At 38.5% G+C, this 21,941-nt stretch overlaps 1 protein-coding gene across 1 annotated transcript in view; it reads left to right on the plus strand.

Moving 5' to 3' along the window:
* Positions 1-21,941, plus strand: part of agbl4 (AGBL carboxypeptidase 4) — an 862,393-nt gene that overhangs the window by 639,258 nt on the left and 201,194 nt on the right. The window contains exon 7 of the mRNA XM_043699224.1: positions 9,022-9,111. Coding sequence (XP_043555159.1) covers positions 9,022-9,111 — 90 coding nt within the window. The remainder of the gene's footprint in view (positions 1-9,021; positions 9,112-21,941) is intronic.

The raw sequence follows: 21,941 nt of genomic DNA on the forward strand, positions 1-21,941 counted from the left end.
CGACCTACCCTTCACAAAACCGTGCTGACTATCCCTAATCAAATTATTCTTTTCTAGGTGATTATAAATCCTATCTCTTATAACCTTTTCCAACGCTTTACCAACAACTGAAGTAAGGCTCACTGGTCTATAATTACCTGGGTTGTCTCTACTCCCCTTCTTGAACAGGGGAACCACATTTGCTATCCTCCAGTCTTCTGGCACTATTCCTGTAGACAATGATGATTTAAAGATCAATGCCAAAGGCTGGGCAATCTCCTTCCTGGCTTCCCAGAGGATAAATCCCATCTGGCCCAGGGGACTTATCTATTTTCACACTCTGCAGGATTTCTAATACCTCTTCCTTGTGAACCTCAATCCCACCTAGTCTAGTAGCCTGTATCTCAGTGTTCTCCTCGACAACATTGTCATTTTCTAGAGTGAATACTGTCGAAAAATATTCATTAAGTGCTTCCCCTATCTTCTCTAACTCCACACACAAGTTCCCATACTATTCTTGATTGGCCCTAATGTTACGCTCGTCATTCTTTTATTCCTTAAATACCTATAGAAAGCCTTAGGGTTTACCCTGATCCTATCCACCAACAACTTTTCCAGCTTTTCCAGCACAACACTCTCAACTCAGATAAGCATATGTTCATTCACAAGTGTTAAGGGTGGATTTGATTTTCTAAAATTGCAGTGGTATTTACAACTAAGCTTGTTTTTATATGGATTGGAGAATAGGCAAACTGGATAGAATTTTAGCACAAATAATTCATTTTCAACATTTCAGCTAGTCACTTCAAAGCTAAACTTGAAATTAAAGCTCAGTTTGAAGGCGATGTGAGAAATAGATTTTTATATGTGAACTGAGGTTATTAAACTAGATAATTACCTTCAAAGACTTTGCATCAATAATTTGAATGGTTTGCATCCCACTTGTGCAATTTAGACATTTTTTTTAAAGATTGTAAATTCCAAGCTTTCATAATAAACAAGAGCAATGATATGTAAAAAATATTAACACCACTAAATGGTCAGTTGTGGTTGAATAGATAATAAATAAGTCAGAAAAAATTGAAGCATGATGCAATCTGATTCCAATGCACCTATTTTTGAATTTAACGGAGATGTGTTTGGCTTCATACAAGTAACCTGTTTGATGGAATCAGTGCAGAACAGCAGGGAAAAGTCCAACAAATAGACTGAAGTCACAGGAGGCAATACCTATATAGTAGGGTGAACAAACCAAGCTTCTACCTCCTCATTCTCCCTGAAGAAAAGTGCCATGTCATTCAGTCACAGATATCTGCAAGTTTTCAAGAAGTATATGTGTTCTGTGCTGTTTCAGATTTTGCCATTTGTTGCGCAAATCATGATGTCCCTAGTTTTTTTGTTAGCTCTGATCCTTCCAAAGTGCTATGAAAAACAAGTCAACGCACCGACTATCTCCAAGATATAAGGCATTAGGCAGGTGGTTGTTTGTATGGGTGTGAGTTTCATAAATTTAGGTAAATGTCAATAGCTAAAATGAGTGGGCCACAAAGGGAAACAAGCTCTCTGCATCTCCCAATGCACATCTGCCTCTCTAGCTTACTTCTTATAGGTACCTGCTTTCTCTAATTACAGCTGCTTAGATTGGTCTGAAGGTGACATTTGTTACTGTTGTGTTGTATTCTGCAATTTATCCAGAATTATAGTTGAAGGAGTAGAAAGGCATTCGGAAGGAAAGTTTGGATAAGGAGAATTTTGAAAAGGAGGAGGAGTATGAAAATGTGACTCCTACCTCCAAAGTCTTTCGTCATGTTGTTGTGGTTCTGTTCGCCGCACTGGGAATTTGCGTTGCAGACGTTTCGTCCCCTGTCTAGGTGACATCCTCAGTGCTTGGGAGCCTCCTTTGAAGCGCTTCTGTGATCTTTCCTCCGGCATTTGTAGTGGTTTGAATCTGCCGCTTCCGGTTGTCAGTTCCAGCTGTCCGCTGCAGTGGTCGGTATATTGGGTCCAGGTCGATGTGCTTATTGATTGAATCTGTGGATGAGTGCCATGCCTCTAGGAATTCCCTGGCTGTTCTCTGTTTGGCTTGTCCTATAATAGTAGTGTTGTCCCAGTCGAATTCATGTTGCTTGTCATCTGTGTGTGTGGCTACTAAGGATAGCTGGTCGTGTCGTTTCGTGGCTAGTTGGTGTTCATGGATGCAGATTGTTAGCTATCTTCCTGTTTGTCCTATGTAGTGTTTTGTGCAGTCCTTGCATGGGATTTTGTACACTACATTGGTTTTGCTCATGCTGGGTATCGGGTCCTTCGTTCTGGTGAGTTGTTGTCTGAGAGTAGCTGTTGGTTTGTGTTGTGTATGCATAACAGCACACAAACTGGATGAATAGGAAAGGTTTGGAGGGATATGGGCCAGGAGCAGGCAGATGGTACTAGTAGAGTTTGGGATTATGGTTAGTATGGACTAGTTGGACCAAAGAGTCAAAGTGTGGTGCTGGACGTGCACAGCCAGTCAGGCAGCATCTGAGGAGCAGGAGAATTGGCGTTTCGAGCATAAGCTCTTCATCAGGAATGCTGAAGAGCTTATACTCAAAACATCAACTCTCCTGTTCCTCGGATGCTGCCTGACTGGCTGTGCTTTTTCAGCACCAAATGTTTTGACTCTGATCTCCAGCATCTGCAGCCCTCACTTTCTCCTGGTTGGACCGAAGAGTTTATTTCTATGCTGTATGTTTCTATCAGGATTATTGAAACATATAACATTATTAGGAGGCTTGGCAGAGTAGATGCAGAGAGCTTGTTGCCCTTTGTGGGTCAGTCTTGGACCAAAGGGGATCATCTCAGTGTAAGGAGTTGCCCATTTGAGACAACAACGAGAAGGATTTTTTCTCCATAATCTCCATTATTACAGAGTATATATGAAACATCTGTCAATCCCTCATGACGTTCCTGATATACTTGCAGCATTCTCATTCTCAATTGTGATCTTTCAGTGTTTTGCCTTTGTGTCTAGCGGAGCACTGCTGCCCACACACCTCTGACCCCCACTGCCCCAGCTGGGAACCATCCATATATGTTCCTGTCACCAAGGAAAGAGTTGGTGGTGTAGTGCAATGTCACTGCAAATCTTAATCTTCTAGGGAAATAGATTCAAATCCCATCATTGTAGCTGGTACAATTTAAAATCAATTCATAAAAAATCTGCAGTTGAAAAGTAATCTGGATAGTCACGGTCACAACATTTTCATCAATTGTTATAAAATCCTATCTAATTCAGTAATGTCCTATGGGGAAGGAAGTCTGCCATCCTTACCTAGTCAAGTCTTACATGTAATCCAGACCATGGAAATATGCGTACTTTTAAATGCTGATATAGCCTAGAAAACCATTCAGTTCAAGAGTAATTATAGATGAGCAACAAATGTTGATCTTGTCAATGATGTCCACCTCCATGAAAGAAGAAATTTTAAAACATCATCTCTATCTCACTTACAAATTGTAAACAATAAAACAGATGTATCACATTGCAAATGGCTTGTGTATAGCAATGGTGGCTGAATATTTGGGGAGGTAGGGAAGCGCATAGACAGCAAAGGATGGTTTCTGCTAAAACCTAATAAAGTGTGAAGAGAGATGGATATGCTTATAAAGACAGAATGAAAGAGTCCTCAGCACAAATGTATGTACTAGTTAATGATATACTTACTTTCACTAACCTGGTTATATCATGAAATTGCTTTCTGTACTGCATCCAAGACCAGGACAAGAGGTATCTGTTGGTCACTTCAGCAGCAACTCCAACTATGCCTATTGCTAATAGCTACAGATTTCTTCATGCATTGCAGAGGAAAAGTATATCTCTCCTCTAAGTGACTGCATCCAGCAGTAATTCTTGGAAAATATCACTGAATCTTCAGTTCTTTTAAGCATGCATTTCCGCTCTGGCCCTTGAAATAGTGGACTTGAGATTGGATCAGGTGAGTCAGCAGCATGTTCGTTGCACAAATTGAAGACACAAAACATGGAAATCAAAATATATTGCCTGAATCATTTGAAATAGAGAATCTGACTCGCTGACTTAACCACAGGTTTCACTCAACCATCATCTCTCAACCTCCCCTCTTGCTTGTAACCTTTTCTTTTGTATTAACATGAGGAATATATTGTAACCTTCCACATCTATTGCCTTTAACTTATTTCCTTGGTTACTTGTTTTATTGTTAATGTACCAAAGATATTTACTGTGGTTTAAATTTAATGTAATGCTTACAAAGGATTCAATCAATAATCCATTAATGTGGCTTTCATAGCTGAGTGTTTCTTTCCGTTTTTGTTCAAGAAGATCAATTTCAATTCACAAGGGCCATAACGTAATTATATTTTGCTTCTTGCACAAAAGAAATTCACATTTTGTGTGATTCTTGCTGATTCCAGCAGTATTTACATGCAATGGGAGTGTTTCCTTTAAAGGAAACAGTGATTGAATTTAGTATTCAAGAAGCTTGAAATGGGTAGAATAGAGTTGAATAGAAAATTATTGTCATGTGTACTTTTATGTGAAAAATACAGCAAAATGTTTTATAAGTCGCCCCACCATGTTGTGTATGTAAATCACACATAAGTCACACATAATAATAAACTTAAGACAAAGTTCATCACAGTTCAGTTAACTAGGGAAAGCCTACTTAGGAACGATAGAATACCCTGAACGGGGACAAGACCACCATGCCGGGCCACAGGAACACCTGAATGCCAAAGATGAAGAAGACCTCCACGCCGGGATGAGACCTCCATGTTGGGTCAAGACTGCCACAAGGGAGCCTGTCATGCTGGGCCAAGGCCGCGTTTCTCCTCCTTCAGGTACTGCATCGAGCTATAGACCTGGAGTCTCAGCCTAGTCTGCAAGCCTGGGCCGGGCAAACAGCCCAGAACTTGTTCCTCAATTACTGGGAGACTAGGATGGAGTGGTGTCTGGCTCTTCTTGGTGTTACTGCAATTGCCATTATTGTCACCACTGGAGGCCTCCTGCTTCACTCACAATTTTCCAGATTTAAAAGAAAAACAAAGAGAAAATAAAATAAAAGACAAAGAGCAAAAGTAAAAAGGAAAAAGAGTAAGAAAGCCCACAGGAGTGGATGAGCCCTGTACTCAGCCCTCTACTTTGCTGCCATTTTGCAAAAAGTGCATCTTGATGCACAAGACCTTTTTTTGTTGCATGAACAAAATGTAAAAGCCTATAGAAATGGTGATTATAAATTGCTAATTGTAATCACAGTATATAGTGGAATATATTTGTTCCTTGTATTCCTAAGATTTTTTTTACTCTTGAATAAAATCTGTGGTTTCTGTTATTGCAAAATATTTAATTGATTCTGTTCTTTCTTATTTTGCAGTCTATGATGTATGTTATAAGAATACAGTATATTCTTAAATAATGACAGTAATAGAAAATGCTAGAAATACCTAAGTGTCTGGTAAGAGAAAAAGAGTTAATGAGCACAGTTTTCCAGATCCCAGGATGGTGGTAATGGAGGAAGGATCATGCAAAGCAGTGGACAGCCAAACTATACATTTGGGCCCACAATATAGCATCATTGCAATTTCTTGCAGACATTGGTTAAATGGCAAAATATAAGGACTGAACCAAAGATGCATACAGTTAACTTGAAACTTTAAGTTCACCAGTCTCAGGTAGTTCGACAGAGTTAGCTGAAATAGACTACCAAAGGAGTTTAATAACAAAGATGGTAAAGGGACAATGGTAAAAGTTTGGAAAATATTTCATGGCTTAATCCAATAAAAAAGAACTCCCATAAATTGATAAACCAACTATGCTTAACCAGGGAAGTTAGGGATAGCATCAAGTTGAAAAAAGATACCATTTCAAAGATTAGCAGCAAGCCAGAAAATTGTGAAAGTTTAAAAATGAACAAAAGACTAACAAAAAAAACAACATAAAGGCAGAAAATAAACTTTTAGGGAAATATGCAAGTAATATCTAAATGGATAACATTATGATATAATAATTGTATCATAGCATATGCTGTGAAGGTATAGAAGCTTCAGATTCTACCTTAACTGAGGCCAGTATAGCTGCCTTGCAAGAGTGCCACAGTGTTTTGGTTTGTAAGCCGACATTCCCCCTTTTCTGACCCCATCTCCCCAACAATGACAATAAAGCTGAGATCTTTGCTGTCTCTTTTGAGGGAAATCAGTTTTATATTTAAGGAAGGAATAAATAAGTGAATTTGTTAGTTCACTCTACTGAACATGTAATCATATTAAGCATGAATAACTTAATATGAGCCCAGACACTGAAGTACCCGTGATTGTAATGTATTATATATCAAGAGCTCTAATAGATGCTTGTTGAACCTTTCAGTAGCACAATATCCATATCTAGTTCTTATCTTACAGGAGTTAAGATAAACACTGCCACATCAGGTACAAATATCTTGCTAGAGGTAAAGCCGCACCATAGTGGCAGGTCATGCTAATTTTGGCCTGTTGTCTTCTGCCTATTTAAATACTATGATGCCTAAGAAATTATTGTTTTCTTTGTGTGTTGCAGCTGTAAGTTTGCTGCATGGTTGATACTATTGAAGATGTTGATGAATTCTTCCAACTTTGCTTCTGCGTGAGTCAAAATAACCTGGACAATATCACAAAAACAGAAGCCATTGTTGTTATATGACTACATCACCAAATAAATGATTTAATGCAAATGAAAAAGGAACCCTTGAAAACCAAAGTAACCGGCAAAAGTCAAAACTCAGCCCACAATAAAAATCTCAAGAAGAACCCTGGGAAAATAATATTTTAGCCCCTGCTAGAAAGTTTCCTGTCCATCTGTAAGTTCTCCGAATAAATTTTGTCCTTTTGCATTCACTATTTCCTCAACAATTGGAGACTGAAGTGGTCTGTTTCCAAGTTGCTGCCTTGCAAATTGCAATGCTCCATTGCTGTAGCCACGATATCTAGCTTTGTTGCTGGAAATTATATATCTGATGATGGCTGTGACCCCCCGTTGTCTATAATTCTGCTGCCATTCCCTGGCCACTTGCTGCTTCCTGCTGACTGCTAGCCAGTGGCATGTAGCGAAAACCTGTGAGTCAGATCATCCAATCCTCTTTTCCTTTAGGCTTAAGGCTTTGGTCTGCAATCAGTTCCTGACTTCATCAAACCAGATTTCACAAATTTTAGTCACCATCCACAAAGCACAAGTAATGAGTGTGATAGAATACTGCATGTTTGCCTGGATGAGTGCAGCTGACCAACACTCGAGACACCATGCAAGAGAAATCAGCCTGTTTGATTGGCAACACATCCACAAACATTCATTCCCTCCAACACCGAAATACAGTGGCAACAGTATGTGCCATCCACGAGATGGATTTAAGAAATTTAGCAATGTTCTCTAGATCGCACCATCGGAAACCATAGCTACTACCACCTAGAAAGACAAGGGCAGCAGATACATGCAAACAACACCACCTGCAAGCCTTCATCTTTCTGACTTGGAAACATAATTGCCGTTCCCTCATCGTTAAACTCTTAGAATTTCCTCCTCAGCAGCTTTGTTGGTGTACCAACACTAAATAGCTTGCAGTGGATCAAGAAGTCAGCTTACCACCATCTTTTGAAGGGTAACTATTGATAGGTCATAAATGTCCAGCCAGTAATGCCTATATTCCATGAATGAATGAAAAGAATCTTTCTGATTCTTGATGAAGGTCAAAATTTGAGATTTGATGTTTATAGTTTTAAATACTTTACTACTATTATATGAATTAGTAAGAACTGAATAAAGCTAGTTCTACATTGTGCTAAGTGATTTTGTATTACTTCTCCAAAAAAGTGGATTTTATGCTGTTGTCATTAAGCTGTACGTGAAAGGATTGTGAATTGGAGTTAGGGATAAAGCAGTGAATGTGCTGTTTTTCATTGGAGGTCCCCAATAGTAACATAAGATCAGAGAATGAAATTACTTTTTGGAATAGTCAAAGATGAAAGGCTAACTTAATTTGATCCAACAGTTTGAATACTTTATATGCATTTATTTGAAAGATATACCAAAGGTAGGTTGAAAGCTTGATGATATTATCTACAATGCAATTTAACACTTTACAGTGTAAGGAAATCCAACTGTTTATGAATTTTCCATGAGGATCATTTATGTAGACATATATTAAAACCGTCATTGCTCTGAATAACTATTACAATGATGTTAACAAAAAACTTTGTTAGACCATTTATACCATGCCATTTATATTTATCTTTCTTGGAGGACAAATGTTCAGACTTGATGCAATCGCATACATTAGATTAAAAGGAATAAATTAATGTAAATGTATATGATTCATTCCTCCTCTGCGAAATTAAGAAATTTTAGAAACAAGGACATTACTTTCATATCTGGCAAACATGCCTTGATCTCAAATAATAGCTATATGACTGTTTAAGAAACAAAACAAATAACAATATAAAATAAATCATTTTAGTACTGACGTTTTTCTTTCCTTTACATAATCTGAAATATTTTTCCAGAATACAGAATTTAGCCGCACAGGTTTAAAGTGGAACCTAATGGGCCTTGTGTTTTTGTCTTCAGAAACTGATTTGATTGTGGCTTTCTGAGATACCTTAGGAAAAGGGTTAACAATATAATTGGCAATCTGGGATGTTTAAATGCAGGGTTTCAACATCTTCATTCAGTAAAATATACATTCACTGCCTGATATGATGTTGTCAGCAATGTAGTATGAAATCAACATGCAAATATTTGTTAATATTTGCTATCAACACAGATTTCAAATACTCTGCTAATGTTCAAATAAAATATCCATAAAGTTCAGTTTCTCATGATTATTTTATTTTATTGATCCTACTTAATTTGCAATTGTAACATTTTGACAATGATATATTAACTCTTCTACAAAATCACTTAATAACTAAGATTGTTAATGGGGTTGTTTATTGTAATAATTGGACAGGTACCTTTACAATTTGTTTGACTGCTTATTTTTGTTTATTTCCATCTTTCTCTAGTAAATCTCAATACAGGAGTAGAACAAAAGATTGTTTTCATCACAGCCCGTGTACACCCAGGGGAATCACCTGCATCGTTCGTGTGCCAGGGTTAGTATTGTATTCTACCCTCAAAATAGTCCCTGATTAAACAAAACATCATAGCAGTTGTTTAGCATGACTGAAAGTAAATTTTATTTTCTATTTTAAAACAATATTCTGAATTTTGGATTGAGGAAGCACACACGAAATAAAGAAAATAAATTTATAAAGGATTCCTCATCATTTATATAATACTGAAATTGCATTTGCAATTAGGGTGCTTGCTCATGAGCAGACAATAGGCCAGAAGATTTGGTGGACATGGTGGGGACACCTCGAGGTGTCCTACTCCCATATCTAACCAGTAGGACCTCAGTTATAATATTGTAAGTAAGCTTTTATTTAATATAGATAGGTCTTCTGGCCACTCATCTCAGCATATTTTCTAAAGTAATGGAAAATAGTTTGCTAGCTTAAGTAGGTTGGTTAGTCACACAATGTCATTATCAAACTAGCAATAACCCTATCATTAATGGAAACACTGAAAATCAAATCTGGTTTATGTTTGCCCTGTTGTTGCAGACATTGACCTGGAAGTTTGTATTAATTGTTGTGTGTCTTCCAATGTTGTGCTAATGGATGAGCTAATTGTTGAAGGATGAGGCAAAATTTGTCTAAGGAAGTAGTAGAATCCAAGTAATAGAAAATAGATAAATTCAGTTGCATTTTCCTTTTCTAACTGAATCAGAACATTTTCTTGTACATACTGAACAAATTCCTCTCCATCTAAACCCTTAACACTATGGCAGTCCCAGTCTATGTTTGGAAAGTTAAGATCCCCTACCACCCAATTATTCTTATAGATAACTGAGATTTCGTTACAAATATGTTTCTCAATTTCCCTTTGACTATTAGGGGTCTTAATATAATCCGAATAAAGTGATCATCCCTTTCCTATTTCTCAGTTCCACCCAAATAACTTTTCTGGATGTATTTCCAGGAATGTCCTCCCTAAGTACAGCTGTAATGCTATCCCTTATCAAAAACGCCACGACCCCTCCTCTCTTGCCTCCCTTTCTGTCCTTCCTGTAGCATTTGTATCCTGGAACATTAAGCTGCCAATCCTGTCCTTCCCTGAGCCACGTTTCTGTAATTGCCATGATATCCCAGTCCCATTGTACCTAACCATGCCCTGTTCTTCTTGCATTGAAATAAATGCAGTTTAATTTATCAGTCCTATCTTGTTCTCTGCTTTGTCCATGCCTGCCCTGACTGTTTGACTCGCCTTTGTTCTCAACTGTACCAGTCTCAGATTGAGATCTTTCCTCACTATCTCCCTGTGTAATTGCTGCCCCCGGAATTCGAGGAAATCACCTCCAATACCAAAAACACCTCAAAAAAGGAGCAGCTGTAACAGCGAGAAACTTTTTCCTGTCGCCATCTTGGATTACCCAGAATCTAGTCCCCATACAGAACTGGCTCAAAGGTAGAAGGCAGAGAGTGCTGGTGGAGGCTTGTTTTTCAGACTGGAGGCCTGTGACCAGTGGAGTACCACAAGGATCATTGCTGGGTCCATTACTTTTCATCATTTATATAAATGATTTGAATGTGAGCATAAGAGGTATAGTTAGTAAGTTTGCGGATGACATCAAAATTGGAGGTGTAGTGGACAGCGAAGGAGGTTACCACAGATTACAACAAGATCTTGATCAGATGAGCCAATGGGCTGAGAAGTGGCAGATGGAGCTTAATTTAGATAAATATGAGGTATTACATTTTCGGAAAGCAAATCTTAGCAGGACTTATACACTTGATGGTAAGGTCCGAGGGAGTGTTGCTGAACAAAGAGACCTTGGAGTGCAGGTTCATAGCTCCTTAAAAGTGGAGTCGCAGGTAGATAGGATAGTGAAGAAGGCGTTTGGTATGCTTTCCTTTATTGGTCAGAGTATTGATTAGAGGAGTTGGGAGGTCATGTTGTGGCTGTACAGGATATTGGTTAGGCCACTGTTGGAATATTGCATGCAATTCTGGTCTCCTTCCTATTGGAAAAATGTTGTGAAACTTGAAAGGGTTCAGAAAAAATTTACAAGGATGTTGCCAGGGTTGGAGGATTTGAGCTATAAGGAGAGATTGAATAGGCTGGGGCTGTTTTCCTTGGAGTGTCGAAGGCTGAGGGGTGACCTTATAGAGGCAAAGTCTTTTCTCTGGGGTGGGGGAGTCCAGAACTAGAGGGCATAGGTTTAGAATTAGGGGGGAAAGATATAAGAGAAACCTAAGGGGCAACATTTTTACTCAGAGGGTGGTATGTGTATGGAATAAGCTGCCAGAGGAAGTAGTGGAGGCTAGTACAATTGCAACATTTAAAAGGATCTGGATGGGTATATGAATAGGAAGGATTTGGAGGGATATGGGCCGGGTGCTGGCAGGTGGGACTAGATTGGGTTGAGATATTTGGTCGGCATGGATGAGTTGGACCGAAGAGTCTGTTTCTGTGCTGTACATCTCTGTGACTCTATAACTGACTTCAAAGAAAATCAAGCAGAATGTTAAAGGGGCTCTGATTTCTTAATGCCAATTCTGTTGCTGTTGTACTACGAATGAGAACACAAAAACAAAGGAAAATGTGAATAAGAATAATTCCTCATGATTTATATAACTTTGCAAATGAATTTCCAGTTAAGGTTATTGCCCATGAGCAGGCAACAGGTTGGAATTTTTTGTGTGCAACTCATAGAGTCACAGAGATATACAGCTTGGAAATAGACCCTTTGGTCCAAATCATCCATGCCAACCAAATACCCTAAATAAATCTAGTCCCGTTTGCCAGCATTGTCCCATATCCCTCTAAACCCTTCCTAATCATGCACCCATCCAAATTCCTTTTAAATTTGTAATTGTACCAGCCTCTATCACTTCATCTGGCAGCTCATTGCATACACGCAACAGCCTCTGCATGTAAAGGTTGCCCTTTTGGTCTCTTTTAAATCTTTCACCTCTCACCCTAAACCTATCCCGTCCAGTTTTGCACTCTCCACCCTGGGGAAAAGACGTTGTCTACTTACCCTGTCCATGCCCCTCATGATTTTATAAACCTCTATAACGTCACCCCTCAGCCTCCAACACTCAGGGAAAATAGCCCCAGTGTATGCAGCTTTTCCTAATAGTTCAAAACCACCAACCCTGGCAACATCCTCCTAAATCTTTTCTGAATCCTTTCAAGTTTCACAATATCTTTCCTGTAGCAGGGAGACTATTGAATGCAGTATTCCAATAGTGGCCTAACTAATATTCTGTACTGCTGCAACATGAACTCCCAACTCCTATACTCAATGCACTAACCAATAAAGCACGATACCTAATTCTTCACTATTCTATCAACCTGGAACTTCAATTTCAAGGAACAATGAACCTGCACTCCAAGGTCTCTTTGTTCAGCAACAATCCCCAGGACTTTGCCATTTAGCATATAAGTCTTGCTTTGATGTGCCTTTCCAAAATACAGTACTTCATATTTATCTTAATTAAACTGCACCTGCCACTCCTCGGCCCATTGGCTCATCTGCTCAAAACCCCATTGTATTCTGAGATATCTTCTTTGTTGTCCACTAAACCTCCAATTTTGGTGTTGTTTGCAAACTTACTGATCATATGTTCACATCCACATCATTTATACAGATGATAAAAGCAGTGGACTCAGCACCAATTTTTGTGCTGGTCACAGGTTTCCATTATGAAAAGCAATCCTCAACCAGCACCCTCTGTCTTCTTCCTTTGAGCCAGTTCTGCATCCAAATGTTCTGGTTTTCTTAGTTCAGCTAAATTCATTTTTGGTTATTTGTTGTGCAGCCATGATTAGTTCACTGTTCAATTCTTTGATTGACTATCATCATTTTAGATATCCATTTCTGATATGTATTTTGATTGTTTTTGAGATAACTCTACTGAATAAGATGTTGACACTTCTTTTGAAGTGCTGTCAATGTTAAGTGACTCCAAATAACCAACTTACATGTGTGAAACTAAATACATAAATTCACCCTGTGTATGTGGATGTAGAGAGAGAGGTAAAGAAAATATCTGCCTATCATAACGGCTATAATGTGTGCAACATTGCACTAATATTGAGTAACTGAATAAACTTAATTTTTATTAGCTCTAATTTCAACACACATCAGAAGGTTGATTTTTGTTTGTGTGTGATTATTTATGATGCATGTTTTTAAGTGTAGACGTGATCTTAAATAGAATAATCGCAGAAGGTTCAAAAAAGTAAATGTACACAGCTGCTGAATCTTAATTTATTGATGGGCAAATTTGCATTTATAACTATGTCAAAACTCAGCATCTTTTTCCAGAATTTTTCCACCTTGTTTAATAAAGAGAAGGCATGAGAGATAGAAAAACTAGTATGCTACTTGTAACTTCTTTCCCTTACAGGGCTAATAATGAGGAGTGGCAGTAAATGCACAGACAAAAGATTGTGACAGAATCTCTTTAGTGTAATAATTTTCCTTCAGAACTAATTAAGTGCTCATCTAGCATGGTTTTCTCAATTGATTTAATTGAAATTACCCTTTAGTCTCATAAGGCAAATTGATGGAAATTGCAATTGCTTTGTGGCCTTTTCAAGGGCAGACATTTATTATATCACATTCTCTGTACAACAACAAGGTTAAATTATTGCACATAGATTAAAACCTTAATGAGTTTATTAGACTTTGGTATCAAATGTTAGAACATGAGGAAAGTCAAGAAAATGCCATTTCATCCATCAAAGCTCAGCCTTTAAGTGTTTTAATCTGTTTTAGTACATATGCCAGTTTTTTTTCACAAAACTTGAATTACTGAGAAACGTCATTAATTTTAGATCAAGATTCCATGAGATGAATATTACAAATGGTGCTCCTGATACATAGCCATATTGTAGATTTACCTATTGGGAGTTAAAGTCAGGTCCAATAATTTTCCATATTGGTCTGTACCAATTTGAATTATTGATATTTATCAATCATATATCTTAGAGTTATAAAGGTATACAGCACAGAAACAGACCCTTTGATCCAACTCGTCCACACCGACTAGATGTCCTATGTAAGTCTAGTCCCGTTTGCCAGTATTTGGCCTATATTCCTCTAAACCCTTCCTATTCATATACCCATTCAGATGCCTTTCAAATGTTGTAATCATAGCAGGGTCCACAACTTCCTCTGGCAGCTCATTCCATACATGCAGCACCCTCTGCACGAAAATATTGCCTCTTAGGTTCCTTTTATGTCTTTCCCCTCTCACCTTAAACCTGTGCGTTCTAGTTTTGGACTCCCCCCACCCCAGGGAAAATACCTTGCCTATTTATCCTATCCATGCTTCTCATGATTTTATAAATCTCTTTAAGGTCACCCCTCAGCCTCCAACTCTCCAGGGAAAATCACCCCAGCCTACTCAGCCTTTCCCTATAGTTGAAACCCTCCAAACCTGGCAACATCCTCATAAAACTTTTCTGAAACGTTTCCAGTTTTACAGCATCCTTCCTATAGGAGCGAGAACAGAATTGCGTGCAATAGTACAAAAGTGGCTGAATCAATGTCCTGTACAGCCACAACATGACCTCACAATTCCTATTCTCAATGCACTGACCAATAAAGGCAAACATACCAAACATCTCCTTCACTGTCCTATTTACCTGCGACACCACTTTCAAGGAACTATCTTAAAGTAGAAATAACTTGCCCAATTTCCATCTTTATGCCCAAAGAACACAACTTCTGATTGTAAATTAATTGGAATGAGACAGACATCCTTGATATTTCAACTGAAGTCTTTTTGCAATGGAAGTGGATTTCCTTAAATTGAATGAGAATAAGTAAGGGAGAGTTGCAGGTAATGGAGCCTTGTGCTAAGTTTTCTTGTGCCAGTGGCAAATTATTGTGTGCAAGATTTGTAAACAGAAGTCAACTTTGTCTTTAGACTTTGCATCAAGCCCCACTGAGGCCAGAGGATCTAAGAGATAGTAGTATCAAGGACATAGAGAGTCTTAAAAACGAGAGCAACTCAAGCTGTGCCAATAATCCATTTCTAATGTTTGTGTGCAAGAACCACAGAAAGGACGACAGATTGTTGCCTGTTTGTGCCAAGTTCTAGCTAGTTTTATGTAATGGGCCTTCAAAAGTTAAATTCAAGTTAGTTTGAATATTTTGATTCATACTTCCAAAGGCAGGAGATTTTCATCCATTATTCAGGGCAGTGGCTGAAAGTAATTCTGGAATAGAAGTCTGTTGTTTAAAACTCATACCTGATGACCATGACCACTATATTGTGAATCAATTTTTGCCTCCTACCATGTATAATATAATACATGCATGCATATATAAGCATTCAGTGAATAAGTTAAGTGTTATCAAAGGTATGTTTGCTGGTATAAAGTTCATGCTATCTGATCAACTTCATGCTCATTGTTTTATAATCTTGTAGGAACCTGAACTTACTGTTCTAAACATGATCGTCATTTCTCTGTAGTACTCCTTACTCACATTTGAGTTACAGGTGTCCCCCGTTATCTGAAAGTAGAGCGTTCCTATGAAACCATTCGTAAGCCAAAATGGCGTAAAGCGAAGAAGCAATTACCATTAATTTATATGGGAAATATTTTTGGGTGTTCCTAGACCCAAAAAATAACCAACAAATTCATGTCAACTAGCACATAAAACTTAAACTAACACAAAAGTAAAGACCATTGGAGTTTGAGGTAGTGGGAGATATAGGAAACTGGGGTGTAGGAGAGAGATCAAGAGGGTCATCAATTAACACCTCATCGTTGTCTGAATCCATCAGGGCAGGCAGGTCACTAACATCTGCACTTTCTTCTATGTCTGCCTGCCACGATGTTATCGTGCACAGATGCTCACAGACACATTTCAAAGCTATGACACTACAGGGTCAAATATCTTCAATTTGACATTTGTTTTGCTGTACTGGATCTGTGTGTGTGAGAACAGATTTTTTTCACTTTCTAGCACACATGCTGAAATTCTAAAAATGCCAAAATACTTCCCTGCATCATTGAACTAAGACATCACCGATGTAAAAAGCAGATAAACGTATTTAAGCCAGCAACTAAAGGGAATTTGTTTAGACATCAACAATATACAATGTTACATATTCACAAAATGGATAAAGGATATGTTAAAACGTTAGCTTTTCAGAACTTCTGGAAGAATGTTGAGTAGTGCTAAGGAGGAATGTGAATTAAACTTCTCTGAAGAAAATTGAAACTGTTATGTTCTTCTCACCTTTTACTTTGTTGCAGGAACATTAATGATCCAATTAATAAAGAGGTTCATCAGAATCCTAGTTATGTACTCGTATCTCCTGCATTTTGTACGTTGGCTTTTCACCAAATTGCTTTTATAAAAGACCTACTTTAGTACCTGTTTTCGCTAACTGAAAGGATTTTTGCTTTTACTAAAAAGTGCACACAGTGAGAGTGGCACTGCCAAGCATCTTCCCTGAGAATTATACTCAGCATGTTCTCTGCTTAAAGTCAAAATGACATTCAAATTCTATCATTGTGAATTTTCCATGTTTTTCACCAATTATCATATAATTTCTGAGAGATCAGGAATTATAGCATAGGCAAAGCTACTGGATCAGTAATTCAGAAACCCAAGGAAGGCATTCAAATCCCACCATGGCAACTAATTATTTAAATGCAAGAAATTACTTTTAAAAATTCCATCATAAAAAAATCAGTCTCACGCACAATGATGCTGAAATATCAGATTGCTGTAAAAATTGGTCCAGTTAATGGATGACCAAGGAAAAATTATTTTGCCTTAAGTACTCTTTCAAATGCCAGAGCAAGTGGTGGCTGGTACAATTGCAACATTTAAAAGGCATTTGGATGGGTATATGAATAGGAAGGATTTGGAGGGATATGGGCCGGCTGCTGGCAGGTGGGACTAGATTGGGTTGGGATATCTGGTCGGCATAGACAGGTTGGTCCGAAGGGTCTGTTTCTATGCTGTATATCTCTTTGACTCTGACTCCATAACAAAAACTGAAAGTACTCTTCCACAGACTGGTCAAGCACCAGCCTGACATAATCAACCTCATTGAATAAAATCTGAAAGCCAATGTCTCAGATCCTTCCAACACTGTTCGGGCATATGTTTTGTCTGAATGGTAGGACAAGGCAACAGATGGTGGCAGTGGCACAGTGGTGTACAGCCAGGAGGAAGTGGCCACAGGAGTCCCAAGCATTGGTTCCTAGCCTCATGGTGTCTAGTGTCATCACGGCAAGGAAATCTCCTGTTGATTTCCATCTACTGCCATCCCTCAACTGATGAATTAGAGCTCCATGTTGAATGCAAATTAGAAGATGACCTGCAGTTACCAAAGAATGGAATGTCAACATTCAAGAAGGTTGACATCATACAGGGCTAAGCAGTCACGTGATTGGCACCACATCTAACAATGTACTCTTAAAAGGAACTTCATTATTTAACACTGAGTGTCTGTAGCATTACATTTGAATTAGCTGGCTGGAATCTGAAGCTCAAATCTACCAGATTAGATCTGCAGTAGAAGGTGTGATAAATCATAACAGGAAAAAAATCTACTTGACTTCAGCCTCACTAATCTGCATTTCACAGATGCAGTTGTCTTTGACAGTATTGATTGGAATGACACCATGTTGCAAATGGGACCAGATCAGTTTAGGATATCGGGTTCACATTGACGAGTTGTACCGAAAGGTCTGTTTCCATCTATTTAACTCTATGACTCTATGTTGTCCTTGTGGAGGTGAAGTTCCATTTTCACATTGAAGATTGGATCTTTTATGCTATGTGGCAACACCACATTGTCTAATAGGACAGATTCAGATATACAGACCAACCAGAAGAAGCAGCATGTGTTTGACAGAGTTAAGCCATTCCGCAATCAATTTGTTGAATCAAAGCTGTGCAGTCCTGCCACATCCAGTGATGAATGGTGGTGAACAATTCAATAATTAACTGGAAGAGGAGGTTCTACAAATATGCCCGTCTCCAACAGTGACACAGCCCAGCACTTCAGAGCAAAGACTTGGAAAAACAATTGTCACCACCTTCAAGTTGAAGTGCCAGTGGATAACATCTCTTAGTCTACTCAGGAAAGTAAGGAGGTGAGCCACTTGCCACAGAAAATTCAGCCCCTGACCCATTGTTGTAGCCACAATAGCTGCTCTCGTTAAGCTTCTGGTCAGGATACTGATGGTTGGGGATTTGGTAATGGTAATTCTTTTGAATGTGATGGGAAGATGGTTAGATTTTTTTCTGAAATGGTCATCACCTGAAATATTGGAGCTTGCCACTTGATTAGCTCAGACTTGAATTTGTCCAGGTTACGCTGCATGTGAAATTGAACTACGTTACCTAAGGAGTTGTGAATAGAATCTAACATTGGTGCAACATCAGTGAACATACCTACTTCTGACATTATCATTGAGGGAAAGACTGTGATGTAATAGCTGATGATAGTTCAACCTAGAGCACTTGAATTGAATATTCAATAGATGTGCATTTGAAGAGGTTAACCATTGAGAAGCATAATGTTTTCCCTCATAAATTTGTTTGACTTGTCATCTGGAAGACCAAGACTAATGGCAATAATGGCAACAAGTTCAAATTTCACTGGAGCAGTAGATGGAATTTTAATTTGATTTACTAAAATTCTTTAGAGAAGGAAATCTTACCTAAGTTGGTCTATATGTGACTCCAAACTCACATCACTATGAGTCTTAACTGCTCTCTGAAATGGCCTCGGAAGTCACTCAGTTCTGCAAAACCACTACAGACAGGTCAAACAAGAATAAAAGCCAATGGATCACCTGGACAACAAAAAGGCACATTCAACACTGTGAAGTCCTGCTTATTGACAACTGGGGGATTGTACCAAAATTGAGAAAGAGAGAGAAATGGGTGAAATTGTTACATAGGGAAAAGGATATGTGTGTGGGAGAGAAAAAGGAAGCTGAGAAAAGAAGAAACCCCAACCTGAAAGTCAACTCCTTTTCAAACACTACTTTCATCTGAATTCCACTGAGGCCAGCTCAAAGTTTGCTCCACCAGAGGTGATCCAAAGTCAGTGTTTGTTTTTCCACAATGATCACAAAGATCCACAAATATTCTGGAAAGCTCTTGAAAGCCAGCCAAAAGTAAGAATTAACTTCCAGATTAACAGACTCCAACTCATGCCATACAGACAGTAATCCAATAGTCTATTCACTGGTTTGGATGAAGATGTTGCAGCAAAGTTCATGATTATGACTTTTCCAAAGAGAAACAGTGAGAGATGTACATTGAGTTAGTCTCCATGCGCACACCAATTAGAAAATATCTTTTAGTTACACTTGAAGATAGATGGACAAATGAAACCATTATGATAGGTCAACATCACATGCTTTAAATATATCCAACATTATTCCTGTGGTCAGCAAAGTGCACAAAAGCAACAAAATGTATAACAGATATGGTTTATTGAAGCTATTCAGAAGCTGTCCAGATTTTCTGGGTGTCTGCAGAACGTATAGCACCAAAGGACAGTGGAAAGATATTTCCTGCACAGGCCTAGCCAGACCCAAAACAAAACACATATGATCAACAAGTTAGTACAACATCTTAACATTGGCAGCAAGGGAAACGTCACAAACACAAACAAAAACAAACACATCAATGAAATGCAGCGTCAACCAAGAAACAGACAAATTTCAGAAGATGACAAAGCTTTACAAATTATTAATTTCACACTCCACATTACTGTTTTATAGAAATTAGTAGCTTTTACAGTAATTAATATCTTATATCCTAAAGTAGGCAGAATGACATACATTAAAGCTGAAATTGACACAAGAGCAATTGCCAATATATTACCACTATGCATTGTAAAAGACATAACTCAACAAGTTACATCCAATGGTACAGCTTGTGAGAGGCCACCTGACAACATATGATTTATCACCAATACCATACGCTGACAGAATCATGCTGCAGTTCCAATACAAAAAAAAACCCAACTTGCATTCCTGAAATCTTCAACTTGGTAAACGCCAATGATTCCACAATGCCAGGACTGTCAGTATGCAGACTCCTTATAACCACACCCACTATGGTGAACAAACCAAGTGTGACACAATTAAATCACTTAATGATCTTAAGCATTTGCACCCAGACTTGTTCAATACAGTAGATGATTTTAAGAATGCTGCAGTATTGTGTTTTAATGATGGGCAAATGTTATAACCAGTCCTTGAGTGAGGTGCCCCAAATTGTTATGGTTCTTGACTGGATACATCCAGATCATTAAGTCGGGTAAAGAGGGATGAGCTTGCTCCCCTTCTTGCCCCTCAGTTGGTAACAACAAATTTAATTTAAAAGGGACCCCTTCCCTTTGTGGATACCTTTCTCCCAGACAAAACTAATTTAGGTTTTAAAAGGAGCTAATTTAACCAGAGTTTACAAAAAATGTGTTTATTCATAACCAACTATGAGAAGAAATAATAATGTTACACACACACTCAGATTAGGAATAAGTGAGCCCAAAAGGAAAGAAGTTTTGAGAAAGATATGCATTTCAGTCTCACAGTTGTCCATCAAGAGTACTTAGTAGAACACTATGGCCACTACAGTGGACATTGCCTGTGGCATTGATATTGGTACAGGTTTATTGAAATTTTCCTTTCCCTGCTGTGACTCTATGGAAACATTAAGTGAGAAATGTTTTACCTTTCTTTACCTACAGTGTGGGGATGTTTAATGGCTGTTCTCAAAGCTGTGATCTTCACAGCATGACAGTCCACACACTAGGACTTCATGCTAATAACAGACAGATCAAATTAGTAAGCTTGCTTTTAACCCATCCCTGGAAGAGTAAAATGCAAGCAAGTCAGCAGAAACTTGCCTCCTGCAGAGAGGGTTTCGAGTAGTCAATTTCCTGATATATTTTCCTTTTTAGCCTTTTCATTTGAAGTTTCCCTGACTCTGTACTGCTGTGACATTTTGAAGTTCCTCTCCAGACTGACTTCACATCCACATTCATTTTTGACTGTGTTTCCTTTTAAAAAAGCACCCAGACATATTTAAAATTAAAAGATTAAATGTTTGTTGTGATCCCACGTGGTCATGACATCATTCCATTTATAGATCATTCAAGAAGATACATTCAGCAGGAGTTCAGTAACTGAACAAGATGCAATGGAATGGCTTCAAAGTTTGTGCGAAGATTTGTAGCTCGGGTGCTCGTTGTTGTGGTTCTGTTCGCCGAGCTGGAAGTTTTTGTTGCAAACGTTTCGTCCCCTGGCTAGGCGACAGCATCAGTGCTTGGAAGCCTCCTGCGAAGCGCTTCTTTGATGTTTCCTCCGGTGTTTATAGTGGTCTGTCCCTGCCGCTTCCGGTTGTCAGTTTCAGCTGTCCGCTGTAGTGGTTGGTATATTGGGTCCAGGACCCAATATACCAACCACTACAGCGGATAGCTGAAACTGACAACCGGAAGCGGCAGGGACAGACCACTATAAACACCGGAGGAAACATCAAAGAAGCGCTTCGCAGGAGGCTCCCAAGCACTGATGATGTCGCCTAGCCAGGGGACGAAACGTTTGCAACAAAAACTTCCAGCTCGGCGAACAGAACCACAACATGGAATGGCTTAATTTGTAAGGTCAAACGCCACACAAATTAGTGTAATTCCATCACATTTGTTTTAAAGAAAGATGGCATGTTAAGAATATATCTGCATCCAAGGTGCCTCAACTTTTCACTTAAAAATACCAATGCTAGAAGCATTAAATCCTAAATTTTCCAGGATAAGATTCTTTTGGAGAGCTAGATGTGAAGCTTGTTGGAAGAATCTCAATGGTTTATGATATT

Source organism: Chiloscyllium plagiosum, chromosome 11 (genome assembly GCF_004010195.1).
Source record: "Chiloscyllium plagiosum isolate BGI_BamShark_2017 chromosome 11, ASM401019v2, whole genome shotgun sequence".
In the NCBI taxonomy this organism is placed as follows: Eukaryota; Metazoa; Chordata; class Chondrichthyes; order Orectolobiformes; family Hemiscylliidae; genus Chiloscyllium; species Chiloscyllium plagiosum.